At 39.3% G+C, this 16,336-nt stretch overlaps 2 protein-coding genes across 2 annotated transcripts; one reads left to right on the forward strand and one right to left on the reverse strand.

The window, feature by feature from the left end:
- Window positions 1-5,115: 5,115 nt before the first annotated feature.
- On the forward strand, window positions 5,116-9,261 carry LOC131678636 (uncharacterized). Its single transcript, XM_058958870.1, has 2 exons — window positions 5,116-6,113; window positions 8,732-9,261. Exons 1-2 carry the CDS (start codon window positions 5,186-5,188, stop codon window positions 8,776-8,778), a joined length of 975 nt encoding a protein of 324 aa, XP_058814853.1. The 5' UTR covers window positions 5,116-5,185; the 3' UTR covers window positions 8,779-9,261.
- A 3,401-nt stretch (window positions 9,262-12,662) lies between these two features.
- Window positions 12,663-13,635, reverse strand: LOC131682426 (large ribosomal subunit protein uL10m). Its single transcript, XM_058963876.1, has 2 exons — window positions 13,498-13,635; window positions 12,663-13,434 (listed from the first exon to the last, which is right to left on the reverse strand). Exons 1-2 carry the CDS (start codon window positions 13,517-13,519, stop codon window positions 12,701-12,703), a joined length of 756 nt encoding a protein of 251 aa, XP_058819859.1. The 5' UTR covers window positions 13,520-13,635; the 3' UTR covers window positions 12,663-12,700.
- Window positions 13,636-16,336: the final 2,701 nt, after the last annotated feature.

A 16,336-nucleotide genomic window follows, 5' to 3' on the forward strand; every position in this document is an offset into this window, starting at 1 on the left:
GCACTTCTGCTAGAAAGTGCAAAAACGGTGCAGTTTCAGTACACTCCACCACACCGGTGTCAATCAATCGAAAATCCTATACGATGAACGAAAATGAACTCGTTCGACCAACGAAATCGTTCGTAATGGGTGCGCGACGTTTGGCATAAATACGTTAGGCATAAGCACGTTAGGCATAATGGACGATTGGCCTACACTTGTTTTTTCGGGTTTAACGAGAGGCTCCAATATGAAAAATACCATGTGACATATTTACCCCTTGCAGCTGCAGGTTTTTTTTCAATTTTTGCCGTGGACGAGATGAAGAAAGTATCCTTCGATGTGGTACAAGCACATTGAAAGCCTATTTATTATATGTATAACCAATGAAATTGCAAATATGTAAGAAAGCCAAATAATGAACATTGTTATGTACAGAATCAGCCTTAGGCTACAGATTTTACGTTTGTGACGACACCTTTTTCGTTTCGGTTCCTCGTCACAGTACACAAATAAACTCTCTCTCTCGTATCAGACAGTTTCCGTAGTTCTATTTTGATGGCCTCAAGAATGTAATCATTGAACTGAATATTATAAAAGATAATCAATATTGAAGCAGCAATATTCTTATATTCGTTGAATAAATAATAAAATGCATAATTCTTTCTTTCATGAGCTGTTCTTCAAAAGCACATATTTTTTTCTTTGATATGTATGTATGCACCATACATGTGTGGAAGAGGTAATTTAAGTTATTCATACCTTAAGGGGTTATATATAAAGTTGTGGCGATAAAATGAGCTAAGTTCGTGGTTTTTAGAGGGTTTTCTGCAAATTTTATTTGAAAAAGCGAAAGACAGTTCGTTAGGAGTACTGTCAAAGATGGAAAAAAGCAAGTTGAATTATATTTTTTTACAAAATTCAAAACCTATTGAGCGACTTGGCGGAATGTCACAATTAATCTTCTTAAGACAGATGTCTTCTGTTTAATTCCACTATATTAATAATAATGAAAAACAATTGCTTTTCGCCATCAATCAGATACTAGTATTTGAAATATTACTTGTAGTCTTCTTCAGTGTTCATATCAGTCTAAAGAAAATTGCTATGTTAGTCATTTGAGATTTATAGGTTGTACGTAGAAGAATTGACGCAAGCTGGTTTTTCGCATACCACGCATTCGCTCTACTTCTTTTATTTGAGTTCAGATTTATTCAAATATATAGTAGAATAAAATGTTGATCGAGTGTGATCAGTTTCTAGAGTAATTCCACAACATCTAAAATGTTCAAACATTTACGCTCTTATCATTCTAGGCCATCACCGCCAAAAATGTATTTTCTTGAAGTGATAATTTATGACTAAAGTCCATTATGCCAATCGTCCATTATGCTTAACGTCCATTATGTTAGGCAGCGGCCATTTCTTCAATTTATGAAATGAACGAAACCTACTATTTACAATGCACGAACATACTTCGTTGCAGAAAACGACGAATGAGCTCGTGCATTGCACATTCAATTTCATCATAGCTATTCGCGAATTTATATTTCCAGTGAAGAAGAAGATCTCGCCAACTTTCGTTCACGGAGACTCGACAGATCGGCGCACGGAGCTTCGTAGAATGATTACACATGGCCAGATGTGCAGGGGGTGGGTTATTAAAATAGTTGATTTTTCGAAAATACTTAAATTTCACGTAAGTTTGATACATTATTAAAAGTTCAGAAACAAAATTAGTCTAACAGAGGCCTTTTATGATTTATTTTATAATATGTCAATCAAGTCAAAGTATGAAACTAAGTGTACGTTGAATGTGGAATAAATGGTCGAAAACTTTTCTTACGGTCAAGATAACATAATTTCGAAAGCATCAACTTTGGAGTTTTAACACCCTCAAAGAAGCTTTCCAACGTAAATAAGCGCATTTTTTATGTAATAATTTGGTAATTAAATCTCCTAGAAGTAATAATGGAGAATTAACTCTTCAAAAATAGTGGTGTCTTCAGCAAAGTTGTTGATAATGTCATCACAGAGAACAGACGTCCATCTTCAGCATACAACTTGTGTAAAATCTTTAACGGTTTCGAAGGTAGTTAGGATATCCAAACCAGGTGCGCTAATGTCGTCATGTTTTTTTGTGGCTGAGTTCGACTGAATCGACATCGGTTATTCCTCTACCCAGTCAAACTAGTCCGGAACCGGTTCGGACTTCCAGCATGAATTCCAGCTCAAATGCATCAACCGATAGAGTAGGAATCGGTTGTTTTCTTTGAGCAAGATTCCATACTGAATCCGGAGATTTCGAACCGGTTCCGGAATGGATTTCAGGAATACTTGGGATAGGTTGGTGTGGTGGCGCTAGTTGTTTATCGTATATTAATTCAAATGTTTACAAACATTTTTTAAATATTTTTGTTCGATCATGGATGTCTGTTCTCTGTGATGTCATTTTAAACAACTTTGTTGAAAAGATGAAGACGGAGAAACGAAACCAAAACCTTCTTAATTCTGCTGTTATTGATTTAATAAGAAACAGATTAGAATGTAATAACTGTCAAAAATGCTTCAAGGAAAACTGGGTTGAATTTAATAAAACCTTAAGTTTCCTTGCGTTGCGTTGTGATGATGATTTTGGAGGATTGCATACTGACTTCATCCTGTGTGACTGCTCATTATCTAATAAGAGTTACTTAGGAAGCGGTAAGTAGGTATTCATACCAATCCGACCCATATTAAAACCTCAACAGCACGATAGCCATCATTGCCGCCCCCCCCCCATCTCCATCGTTCACGGGGAAGAATAAAGGATAAGGTAGACGGAAAGCGTTGATGCTCCACCTACTTAACGGAGGGTAGACGACTTATCAAACTCTGCCACAGGTGTCGCGGAGTTGGTGGTTTGGAAGGGTATACGATCTAGGATTCGCTCCAAGCAAGCGATGCGACCTGCAGAGCATGGTTTATTAGGTAGTAGTTTATTTGGTTTTCGAGTACACGATCACTCGAAAAAGAAAGGATCTTGTTTAGTTTTTGGTTCTTTTTAAACTCTGGGTAGCCGGCTACCTAGAGTATTCTATGTTTTATAAACAAAAGCAATTTGAACTGCACACATCCGACAAAACGTTGGAGTATTGCCTAGAAAAGCTAATCTTATCTGCATAATGGGCTGGATCACTATTTATTGCAACAGTATTCAGTACGCATTGACAAATTTTCAGTACGTATTGACCCGTGATCATCGATACTAGTCAGATTAAAGTATTGTTGGGGCTGAAGTTCGACCAACTATTTATTGAGAAAAAATATTAATCGAGGGTTTTATACAAACCGAATCTACAAAAGAAAATCAAGAAATAATTTTGAGCTGCCCAAAATAATCATTAACTGTACCGAAAGATTCACTCTGCAAAATACACTAGCAGTTTCACGCGCGCGTCTATTGTCCCCCTTCCCTGTCAGCATACGACCACAGATCCTAGTCGATCTTCACTAATGCCACTCCCGCTCGAAACGAAACTGAGGCAGGCTCCAATCCGTCAACCTGTCGAAGTGAACGAACTGACAACGGTTGGGGATAGAACCCGACAAATGAGATTATAGCTACTAGAGGGAGCAAAGTGCTACTGTCTCCATGTATTGACGGACTGAAACATGGGGTCTCACTCTAGCATATGGTATCCCATTACTTTGACATGTGTGTACCCAGGGCAATATGTGTCAAACTAATGGGCCTAGCATATGTAAGAGAGAGATGATAAATTATCAGTGTTAACAGCGACATGCGACCTCTAGAAGTTATAATTTCTTTTAACCTGACCCAGTCCCGAGTTTGGGCAAAAACGGCAAAAGGTGGCCTGTACCCCGGTCAGCACCGCGGGGGAGGTAAGGAATAGGAGTTCCGTATCAGAGGTTAATGGCGACATAGATTGGCCTCATATTGCACGATAATACAGCTTTGCCAACCTAATTTAACAAAACCTTAAGTTGAATTCAAAGATCTGCTCACTACGATTCGACAAAACAAATGATTGATTGAAAAGTACACTTTTGTTGGTTCAAACCAAGAAAAAAATGTTGTTTTTAGCCTCAACCAGGCTGATATTACAAAATATTTTTCTGCGTATAGGTTTCCTAATGGGGATTACTCTGGCTGACAGTTCGTCAACTGTTATTTCCGTCCCTAGGAATCCGATGATTGTATATTCACTAACACACGGACTAATGATGTTTCGTCCCAGATTATGTGAGCTGACGAAGTGCCGACCTAACTCAGAAGCCTTTTCATCAGCAGTTATCAGTAGATATATATGTGGTAACCACCCAGTACTACAACCCTGTCTGAACAGCTGGCTGGTTCAGCTTTCAGAGATAAAGAATTGAATAGACAGTTTTACATCAACTATCATACTGTGTACACCTTGCAGTTTTTATTAAAATTATATATCACCTTCCCTCACGATAGTTAGATATATCAGTGGCGACGAAGATTAAATCGCAGTTTTTCGCGTGAAAAGTTGTTTTCGGCAGTGTTTCTATTCCTGGAGTTAAGTTTTCCAGAGGTACCGAAAGTGTTTGGAGGTTTCCCGGCGTTTTGTTAGCTGGAAGTGAGTGCAGTTCCTAAGAACATATTAGAAGGAAAAGTGTAACCCCGCCAAGTGTTTTCAACGGCTACATTTAATTTATTCCGTTGCTGGCGGTGTGGAAGTGTCTAAGCGGAGAATTACGGTGTTTTCTTCTGGTTTTTCTGGCAGATATCAACGTTTGGATCCTTGTGAAGGAAAAAAGTTTTCTGCGAATCCCGCGCAAGAGATTTTTCATCTGGTTTGTTTTGCCGTAGGTTTGGTAAACGATCACTATGCCGTTGGTGAATCAAATTGAACCGTTCATTCCCGGAACGATTCCGTTTGCGCAGTTTCTGGAGCAACTGGATTGGGTGTTTGCGCATCATAAAGTGACCAGTGAGGAAGATCAAAAAGTGTCGTTTTTGGCTACTTGCAGTAGAGAAGTGTACAGTGAGCTGAAGCTTCTTTTTCCCGGAAGGGATTTAAAGACCGTGTCTTTCAAGAAAATTACGAGCGCTCTCAGGAAGCGGTATGATAAAACGGAAAGTGATTTGATTCAACGTTACAAGTTTTACCAACGTGTCCAAGGTCCGAGTGAGAGCGCGGAAGATTTTATACTCGCTGTCAAGCTCCAGGCAGAGATGTGTCATTTCGGAGAGTTTAAGGACATGGCGATTCGCGATAAATTGGTTTGCGGTATTAGCGACAAGGACTTGCAGCAGCGTTTATTCGATGAAGAGGATTTAACGCTGGCTAAAGCGGAGAAACTCATCGTAAACAGAGAATTAGCAGGAGCGAGAGCTAAACTGATCTCTGGCGATTCCAATCGTGTAAGCGTTTTGAACAGATTAGGAAGGCGTGACAGCTTCGAAGTTTCCCGAGATCGCTCACGGGGAAGAAGTCGAGAGCCAGCTAGAAAGAGAAGCAGAAGCCGTTCTGATTCATTTGATCGCAGGAACCGTTCTTCACCCAGGACAAAGACCTTGTTTTGCAACTTCTGTCGTAGAAAAGGTCACACGCGTCGTTTTTGTTATGACTTGAAGAACAAGAGTAAGACGGTCAAGTTTGTCGATTCTCCTGCAGAAAAGCCCAAGATGACTGAGTATCAGAAAAGTTTGAGACGTCGTTTAAACAGATCTGTTTCGGATGACGAGATGGATTGTATGCTAATCTCATCGATCAACAGAATTAACGAACCATGTTTTCGCAATGTTTATGTTGACGGTTTGAGGTTGAAAATGGAAGTTGATTGTGGCGCTGCAGTTTCCGTAATCAGTTTGGAGATGTACGAGGGAGATTTCGATCATATTCCGCTACAAAGATGCGACAAGAAGTTAGCAGTGATCAATGGAAGCCGTTTGAAGGTTGAAGGACAGATTGAGGTTAAGGTCGAGCTGAATGGACGCACAAAGACTGTTGACCTAATTGTTTTGCGAAACGGCAGCGGTTTCACTCCATTACTGGGACGAGATTGGTTGGATGTGATTGTTCCAGATTGGAGGAAGGCTTTCGGAAACAATATTAATCAACTGTCGGTTTCACCAGATCAGATCGTTGCAGAGATACAAAGTAAGTTTGCCAATGTTTTTGATAAGTCTTTATCAACGCCAATAAATGGGTTTGAGGCTGATCTAGTTCTAAAAGAGCATACGCCGATATTTAAACGTGCTTATGACGTTCCTTTCAGGTTAAAGGCGAAGACTCCATATCAAGAAGACTGGCAACTCTGTCCAGAATCCGGAGACAGTAACAGCAACGCCACTTGCGGGTAAAGGTGGTACTTTCCATAGTGATGCACACACACATATACATTTTTACATAAAGCTTCCTCCCTTCTTTCAATAGAGGCGCTGTAACCTCTGTCGCTTCTCGTTTGTATGGGGGAAGGAAAGAGATATCAGTCTTCTTGATATGGAGTCTTCGTTAAAGGACAAAGTTTTGGAACATTTAGATAGTTTAGAAAAAGATGGCGTCATAACGCGAATAGATGCAAGTGAATGGGCATCTCCGGTAATAGTTGTGGTGAAAAAAGACGGTGGTATTAGGATGGTCATTGATTGTAAAGTTTCCATCAATAAAGTTTTGATTCCCGATACTTACCCTCTCCCACTAACACAAGATTTGTTTGCTCATTGGCTGGTGCCAAAGTTTTTTGTTCTTTAGATCTGGCCGGTGCGTACACACAATTATTATTGTCAAGACGATCCAGAAAAATAATGGTGATTAATACAATCAAAGGTTTGTTTACTTATAATCGTTTGCCACAAGGTGCTTCTTCTAGTGCAGCTATATTTCAACGGATCATGGATCAAGTTTTGAAAGGTATCGATGGAGTTTGCTGTTATTTAGATGATGTTTTAATAGCAGGCAAGGACAAAGCCGACTGTGAACGAAAGCTTAATTTGGTTTTGGAGCGTTTGTCTAAAGTTAACATTAAAGTTAATTTGCAAAAATGCATGTGGTTTGTTTCAAGTTTGCCATTTCTGGGTCATGTTTTGAGTGACAGAGGTTTGTTACCATCTCCGGAAAAGGTCGAGACAATTCGGAAAGCCAAGGTTCCAAATAACGTTTCTGAACTGAAGGCATTTTTGGGTTTAGTTAACTACTACGGTAAATTTCTGCCCAATCTGTCCGCCCGCCTTTACTGTTTGTATCATCTACTCAGAAAAGATGTCAAGTTTGTCTAGAACTCTGAATGTAGCAGAGTTTTTCAAGACTGTAAGCAAGCTTTGTTGAGCCCAAAGCTTTTAGAGTTTTATGATCCTAGTATGCCCGTTGTCGTTATAACGGATGCTAGCAGCTATGGTTTAGGAGGAGTAATCGCACACCAAATCAAAGGAGAAGAGAGGCCAATAAGTTTTACCTCCTTCAGTTTAACGAATGCCCAAAAATCCTACCCAATTTTGCACTTGGAAGCTTTAGCAGTTGTGAGCACCATTAAAAAGTTTCACAAATTTCTGTTTGGCAAGAAGTTTACTGTGTATACTGACCACAAGCCTTTGATTGGTATTTTTGGCAAAGAAGGCAAGAATACGTTGTTTGTGACACGTCTGCAGCGATATGTACTTGAACTAAATATCTATGATTTTGACATTGTTTACAGACCGTCAACGAAAATGGGCAATGCAGATTTTTGCTCACGATTTCCTCTGCCTGAAAATGTACCAGCTTCTTTACAAAGAGAATTCATCAAAAGTATAAATGTTTCCGATGACTTCCCGGTGGATTATGTTTTGATTGCAAATGAAGCAAAAAAAGACAAGTTTTTGCAACAGATAGTTTATTACATGAAACATGGTTGGCCACAGAAGATGGATCGTAAGTTGTTAGATGTTTACGCACAACACCAGGATTTGGAAGTAATAGAAGGGTGTTTGTTGTATCAGGATCGTGTCGTTATACCTGCAAGTTTACAAAAGCAGATCCTGAAGCTCTTCCACAAATACCATTCCGGAATAACTAAGATCAAGCAGATGGCAAGAAAGGTAGTTTATTGGTATGGCATGAATAGTGACATAGAGAATTTTGTCAAATCATGCAGCGTGTGTTGCCAAATGAATGCTGTCTCTAAGCCAGTTCCTCACTCTAACTGGATTCCTACAACAAAACCGTTTAGTCGCATTCATGCGGATTTTTTTCATTTCGACAAGAAAACCTTCCTGGTGATTGTTGACAGTTTTTCAAAATGGCTTGAAGTAGAGTACATGAAATTTGGTACTGAAGCCAGGAGGGTAAAGTCAAAGTTTATCAGCGTTTTTGCGAGGTTTGGGTTACCGGACGTAATTGTTACGGACGGTGGGCCTCCATTTAATTCTAAAGAATTAATTGATTTCTTTCAGAAGCACAGCATACAAGTGATGAAAAGTCCACCATATAACCCATCAAGTAATGGACAAGCTGAGCGTATGGTAAGATTGGTGAAAGAAGGTTTGAAGAAATTTTTGTTGGATCCGGAAATGGCAGGATCGAGTACGGAAGACTTAGTTTCGTACTTTTTGTTTAGTTACAGGAACACATGTTTGGAAGATGGTTCGTTTCCGTCCACCAAAGTACAACATCGAACCCGGGACTGGATTGACTCTTTGCGCCCAGGGGATTTAATTTATTATAAAAATTTTAGAACAACCGATATTAGACGATGGCTTGAAGCTAAATTTTTAAGACGTATTTCTCTAAATACATTTCAGGTTTCCGTTGGAGGTCGGGTGTACCTGGCGCACCGCAATCAGCTTAAATTATTTGGCACTCGCAAGAAGGGCGGAGCTTTAATTTTTGCGAGCAGCCCAACACGAAAAAGAAGGGGGGAGGATGATCAGCAAGAGGACATTGACGACGAAGCTAGCGATTTTTATGGTTTCGCAGCAGATTCATTCATTTATAGAGGTTCACCTAACGATCAACCAATGGTTTGTGATTCGGACGATGGTGATTCGGAGAGAAATAGTTTACCGCCTGGCAACAGGGTAGTGGACCCCCAGGAAGGCACGTCTGCGCTACAGTGTATGAATCCATCAGCGAGTTTAAGCCGTGAACCTATTTGTTTGCGTCGTTCGAGTTGGCGATTCTACGTTGAAACCGCTCGCAGATAGCGCTGGAAGGAAAGTGTTGCTGATTTTATTCTGTTCTGTCATAGTGCATATATTTTCTGTAAACATTGGTAAAAAATGACTTTTAAACACCAAATTACCGATCAATTTGTTGATAATTGTTTATGAAAATGGAGGAAAATCATCATTTTATCAGATGATGAGTAAACATCTTGCGAAAAGAGTGTAAAACATAGTGGTTTCTAATATTATTCGCAGAGCTATATGCGCGCTGTTTCGGAATGTAATTTGTTGAGCACCGTAGCCGCCGCAACAGCATTTCCCGTTCGTCCTAAGTTAAGCTAAACCTTCATGAGATGGTGTAAATTCATGAAACTCTCCAGATCACGCGAGGAAAGAATATATCCGGCTAATAGGAAAGTGTCAGCTTTGTATCATGCACAGCCGATCCTTCTCTCCGATAGTCTTCACTGAATCTCCTACGTTGTTCAAAATATAAAGGAGTTTGACATTGGTGCTGATTGGGTCTCGGTTTCGAGTTGGAACTTTATTTATGGAACGATTTTTTATAACCACAATAATACCCCGATTACATTTCGAAGAAATGTATGAGTCAAATAGTTGCAAATGGCTGTAATTTCAGAATAATTGCAAATAAAACTAAATTTCTTACTCGTTTCATTCATATTTTGGCAGTGGTAAGCTTTTTCCGAGAAGATGATGAAGATTTTGTTGTAAGCTACGACTCACTTACGGGTGAAAAAAAGCAAACTGTATCATTTTGCCAGTTCATGAGCTGAATCATAGGTGTCGCATGACTAATTTTGACTTTGCCGCAAATCGCCAATAGGACGAAGCGTCGTCTAGAAGATCCTGATTTCGTTTACTTCAATAAAAAAAGAAAACATTAGTTTTGCGGCAGTAAAGTTTTGTCGTTTTCTGAATCGTAACGGTAGTTAAGTTTTTCCGTGAATTAAATTATATATATGGCAGTGAAGTTTCGCCATTATCGATGTACAATAAGTTGGACTAAAGGGGGAAGAACTGTGGTAACCACCCAGTACTACAACCCTGTCTGAACAGCTGGCTGGTTCAGCTTTCAGAGATAAAGAATTGAATAGACAGTTTTACATCAACTATCGTACTGTGTACACCTTGCAGTTTTTATTAAAATTATATATCACCTTCCCTCACGATAGTTAGATATATCAATATAGAATCATTATTATCGAAGGGAATCAGCGGAGGAATGGGTCTTCAGGAATCAGGATATATTGGCTTAAATGGCACGATCTCTGTATGTAGTCGGGGATTTGTGCCAGAATAGCATAGCATAATCTGAGAGAATGCGGATCTTGTTTCAGAAGGCATTGTTTCTAAGATCTACCATTCTGATTTGAATGGTTTTGGTCATACGGGTGAAATTGGTTTTTAGAGAAGGCTGACAGGACGTTGGATCCGAGTAGCGAGTGTTGTTTACGGTGGCGGATGAAATCACTACTGCATAGCGTTTTGAACTGAGTTCCTGGTGTATAACCGGCTACGAGATGTTGTCCATGTTGATGATGAATAGATCGATAGTTGCATGAGCCCCGGAACGAACCGCTGAGGTGGAACTTTCCGGGGTCAACATCGTGAAGTGGCCTTCATTTGCGTAGTCGCTCTATATAGTTCTCTTTTGATTGCTGCGATACATAATGATTGGCGCTTGTGATGATGAATTGGCACTGCCGTTGAGTTAGCTTGATGATGAAATGAAGCCGTTATTTCATCCCTGCCAGGGATTCCCTGGCATTGACTTGCGTAGAACAGTATGCTGCTATAAGTGTGATGCTACCAACAGAGGTGGTTACCTCTCCACCAATGGCTTCGATAAACTGCAGCCGACAACTCGATAATTGATGTTTCTTCTGAGTACGATTGCTATACCTCGCCCCTGAAGTTTGGTAACGATATTTTGATACTTTTCTAGGATTTGAGGTGCGTTTTCACGATGAAAACTACGTCAGTCAAATTTTTTTTCAAGGAAACCGCCGAGCTCGATGATTTTGCTCTTGAGTGACCAAGCTATGCAGTTGACCAGACCCACTCTAGCAGCCATTTTCAATGACGAAAGGGCCTTAGTCGAACTGGGCTTTGCAACCTACACAGGCCAGTTTCAAATTGTTGAACTAACGAGGAACAAGCTGCTCCGAAATGTGGAGGCGGTATACTCGGCTGGAAGAAGATTGTTGTCCTGAAACCGGCTAAATCCAGAAGGAAGAGCTGGTCACTGACTGATGGATGGAATCGGTGTGATTCGAGAACTGGATGTAATCGAAGCTGCAGCAGCTGCCAGTCGTGTATGGGGTTGGAGCGGTGGTAGGACCAGAATGGTCGCCGGGATGGGCAGATTTCCAAAAAATTCTGTTCGTTAATCGTCGGGTATTCATGGCACAGCTGCTGGCTATATAACCGAATCATAGATGTTTCATGCATTGAGGAACGTACCAGCGCTTTGGTTTATTCCAATCCCACTCAACTATGATACTGTTTATCACGTTGATCAGTTTGAGGGTTTTCAGCGATATAGATCTGCGTTCGAGGTGAATGAGGTAGAGCTGATCACGATATGTCCACGATGTGTCGTGCTGGGCGATTTTGTGAAAGTTCATTCGTCCGTAGTCCGTATTCGACCAATTTCTCCATCAGTTCCGCTTCCTGCACATCAACCAGGCCCTGAGGCAACACTTTCAGTGATTTGGTGTCATAGACATGGTGCGTGAAGTTCTGGTAGTGTTAAGATGTAAAATATACAACTATCTTGTTGTGTTGGACTTTTTCCTAGATCATCAGTTTCACACTAAAGACGCATAGCCGGAAGGTGCACTATTTTTTGGAGCTAGCGTCAATCCGGCGCTAGCTTAGTCCTGTCACTAAGTTAGTGTCGGATTCTGATGAGACGAAGGTGAAACGCAAATTCCATAACAGATCATGTGTAATCATTATACGAGGGTCCGGGCACAGATCTGTCGGGTGTCTGTGAACGAAGGTCGGCGGGAAAGTTTGCCAGTGGATTACTGGCATCGCCATTCTTCAATCCAAAAAATTTGCTGCTCGATAGAAGATTTTTCACTGTAATGATGATCGATTTTGACGCTCGGAGAGCATTTTAGCACATTTATCGCAGGGGGAACGACCTTCATGTCTTCTATCGCGGAATCGGGTAAAAACTCACCAGCGCGCATTATTTTCATAATCATCTAATTGAAAAAAATTCACACGAGTTGAAAGTAATGAAAAAGTCGAACACACCTAAACGGCGAAAATGCAATGAACCGACGATGATAAACAGATTTTTCCACTCGTTTAGTATAGTCGCGATATTCTATTCCAACGATGCTTAAACCTTTTGAACGTGCGTAAATTATCAAAATTCGTTTTCTTCCTTGAATACAGATTAATACTAATTGAGTAGTTATGCAAATAGCGGTTTCTGATTCCCGGTTTCTATCCATTTAAAACTGCAGCGGGACAAACAGCACCCATCCGAAAATGAAATATAAATATTTCAAAAGTGATAGCCAAGAAATTTGAACTAGACATCTATATTTTACAAAGCAAACATATTTATGGCTTACTACTATCCGTTACATTTCCCTCCGGTTCGCTGCTTTCTTGTCGTACGTAAGACTCGAGAATATTCACCAGTTGCTTTTGGTGACATTCTAAATCACTGACGATCTTGCCTCCAGCACTATCCAAAACAGCTGCCAGCTGTGCCCGAGCAGTAGTCAAATCCGGTAACGATGCAAAATTCATAAACTCGGTTTTACTGAGAAACTCTCCTTCAACGATACCGGCCAAAAGAATTAACTGAGGAGTTTTCTTAAGCACACTCAGTAGCTGTCGGGCCTTGGTTTCATCCGGGCAGAAAATAAACGCGGTTCTCGCCTCGAATAACGAAAGAATAGTTTCGTATTTGGTCCCATTAACTGCCTTCTGGATGATCGATTTTCCGTAAATTTTATAGCTCATCTGGAAGCGATGCAATGCTACTTGGAATTTGAATACCTCCTCCTCCTTAATCGAATTAATATGCACGAAAGCAACCATTCTGCTGTGGTCCAGCCAGTTGCGAACATCGCGGGCAATAATTTTTTCATAAGGATTTTCCACCATTCGACTGAATTTTGACCGTCCCTCGTCAATACATGGTGTACTGTGTTCGATCTTTTTATAGACAGGTTTTACTAATTCCAAGACACGCGCTCGTTCGTAGTGCGGTGCGCGGGGTCGCTGGATGTTGATCTTTCCTCGAAATCGTTTGAAACACACCAAAGGCAGACGGGACTGCAGGAGCGCTGTAAACAGAACGATAAGCATACATATATGTTTGTGACTTTTCAAAGGTAAATCATACTCACTATTTTGGAAAATACTAGACATTTTCTTCAAAACAATCCCAGGCAAACTCTCTTGCGTAAAACAGCGGTGTCATAAAGAATCCAAGGAACAAAACAAGCAATCCAACACAGTGTTGAGATGAAAATGAAATGTCAAAATCGTACTTACCGTCCCCAACGCATGAGGTCAGCGCAATCATAAAAGCGATTCAATTCGCGATCTAACACAGGATGTCGAACGACAGAGGGCACGCGAGAGTGCAATGATGATATTTTTAGTGTCGTCTTTAAAAACGCTTCAATAAGTAAATTTTTAATTTTATTAACTTAATTAATATTCTTACTAAATCTTACTTCCTCTAATTAAAAGTAATTTTGATGAAAAATATGTTTTCGGCCTCTGAATATACAGAAGGTAAATTTCTTGTTACCTAAGAATTCGTTCTTCCAATTTCAGTTTACACTAAATTGAATTTCGAAGATTGAAATCTGGATAGATAACGGATAACACGATAGCGGGTGAAAATCTCTGAATAAAAGAATGCAAGTGTTAATAGTCAAGGTTGTCTACTGATAAATTCAGAGTCTAATGGTCATTTTCCGTATCTAAAAGAACGAACCTAACATAAAAAATACAAATACAAAAATAATTGCGGGTCTCGATAAATCGTAACAAAATATCTGAATGTTTTGATGTCAGCTGTGTGTGTGGCTATAAAACGATAAAACCTGTGTTTTCTTATCACCATGTAATTCAAATGTTCGCCCTGTGTACTGAAAATTTTCAGTACGCAGAGCAAAGATTTAAATTACTGGTCATAAGAAAACACTCGTTTTGTCGTTTGATAGCCCCAGGCACAGCTGACTCCAAAACATTCAGACATTTTGTTGCGATTTATCGAGAACCGTAGAACACTGTTTTTGAGCTGGCCGGGAATTTAGCTCAAACAAATGATTTTTGAATGGGTTGAAAATTTCACAGCATATTCAAAGTCGCTTTCTACATACCCTAGTGATTCGTGACGATGCCAGTTTAAATACTGTTTGTTTTACTACGTAAGTAACAATTAGTATTATATAATCTTTTCTAACTATTTATTTAATTCAATTTTGAAGCGGACCAAAAATCGTTCTCATTTTTGCTGATTTTTATTGTTTTATTGTTTATTTTTTTATAGTTTTTCAAAGCAATTGATCGCAAGTATAATTTGCGCACAATAACTTGTGTGCTACCAATGTATTACTGGTCAGAAATATTTTTTCATTTCAATTTCCACCCCGATTTCGTGGTATTTTCCAAAACCCGATTGTTAGAATTTCACTCTTTAAAATAATTGCACTTTTTCAAAAATATTAAAGTTTCATGATATACCGTTTCAAGACCATTTTTTCAACTTTTAGAATCATTTGATTTTGTTCAAATCGCTTCAAAAATTCGCAATGTTATAGTATTTTTTGTGAAAAAAGTCGAAACCGCGATTTTTTCACTTTTCATTTTGTTTAAACTAATTTATCATTGATCCAATGAATTCCGTACTTGAACTTACACAGATGTTTTCGCAATTAAAAAACGAAGAAAATGAAGTATTATATATTTCATTTGTTTGCATTTTTACCTGCGAAAATTGCGATCAAACGCTTAAAAAAAGCGACCGATAATAAAAGTCGGAAGGACAGAACACGCTTCGTAAAACCTGCTGCAAATATATCAGAATAAAAGAAACCGGATATAAACTTCAAATATAAAAATTGTATTTGAACTTTCATTTGCAGTATAAAAACCGGAAAAATATATCCGATTCTTACAAAGTAGTTTTTGTTAGCCGACTTTTAATCTTGAACATCAAGATTTACGGATACTCTTGCGAACGATTTATTTATTTTTAACCGATTTTTACACTGGAGGTTCATCCTCGCCGAGTTTTATGAGTGAATATTTTTAAGCGGTTTTTAATGCTGAAGGATCTCTGTCCGATTTTTACGCTTGAAGTTTAATTCCGATTTTTATATTCTAATATATTTGAAACGGGTTATATGAAGCATTTTCTGTCTTTGTGACTTTTCTTTTCGATGCTCAAATATATTTAAAATGAGCGTTAAAACAGGCAAAGCATTGTATTCGAGTGTTATGTCTGTTAGTCTCTAGTGGTCTATCCCACAGTGAAAAATTATTCCCAAGCCTAAGGGTAAATCCACCAACTAATTAGTGTTTGGGACCGTGAATAAAAGGTGGAGCTAGTGTTCTGGAAAAATTGCCGGATTGGAATTTTTAAGCGAATTTCCTCATAGTGCTATGTCTGTTAGTCTGTGCCGAAACTCCGGAACCAGGAGTCGGCTCAACTAAAAATTCGATAGCAGCTTATGGGAGCACAGATGAAACTAAGCTTGTGATAATCGATTCAGCCATCTAAGAGGTATTTGTGTGAGTTTCAATGACACACACATATACATACATTGACAGCTTTGCTCCATACAAATCACCCGGAAAAGATGGAATACTTCCCGTGCTACTGCAAAAGTGATTTGATATTCTTAAACATGTCTTGAAAAAGATTATGCTTTCCAGTCTTGCTGCCGGGTATATCCCGAAAGCATGGCGAGAAATAACTGTTAGATTTATTCCCAAAGGGGGCGCTCAAACTATGAAAAAGCCAAGAGTTTTAAGCCTATTAGCTTAACTTCTTTTCTTCTGAAAGCTTTGGAACGGATAATCGATCATCATATCAGGAACGTTAGTTTAGTTGAATATCCACTGCACAAAATGCAACATGCATATCAGTGTGGGAAATCCACGATCACTCTGCTTCACGATGTTTACAACATTGAGAAAGCCTTCTCGCTCAAGCAATCTAGCTTGGGT

The sequence above is a fragment of the Topomyia yanbarensis genome, chromosome 2, assembly GCF_030247195.1.
Source record: "Topomyia yanbarensis strain Yona2022 chromosome 2, ASM3024719v1, whole genome shotgun sequence".
In the NCBI taxonomy this organism is placed as follows: Eukaryota; Metazoa; Arthropoda; class Insecta; order Diptera; family Culicidae; genus Topomyia; species Topomyia yanbarensis.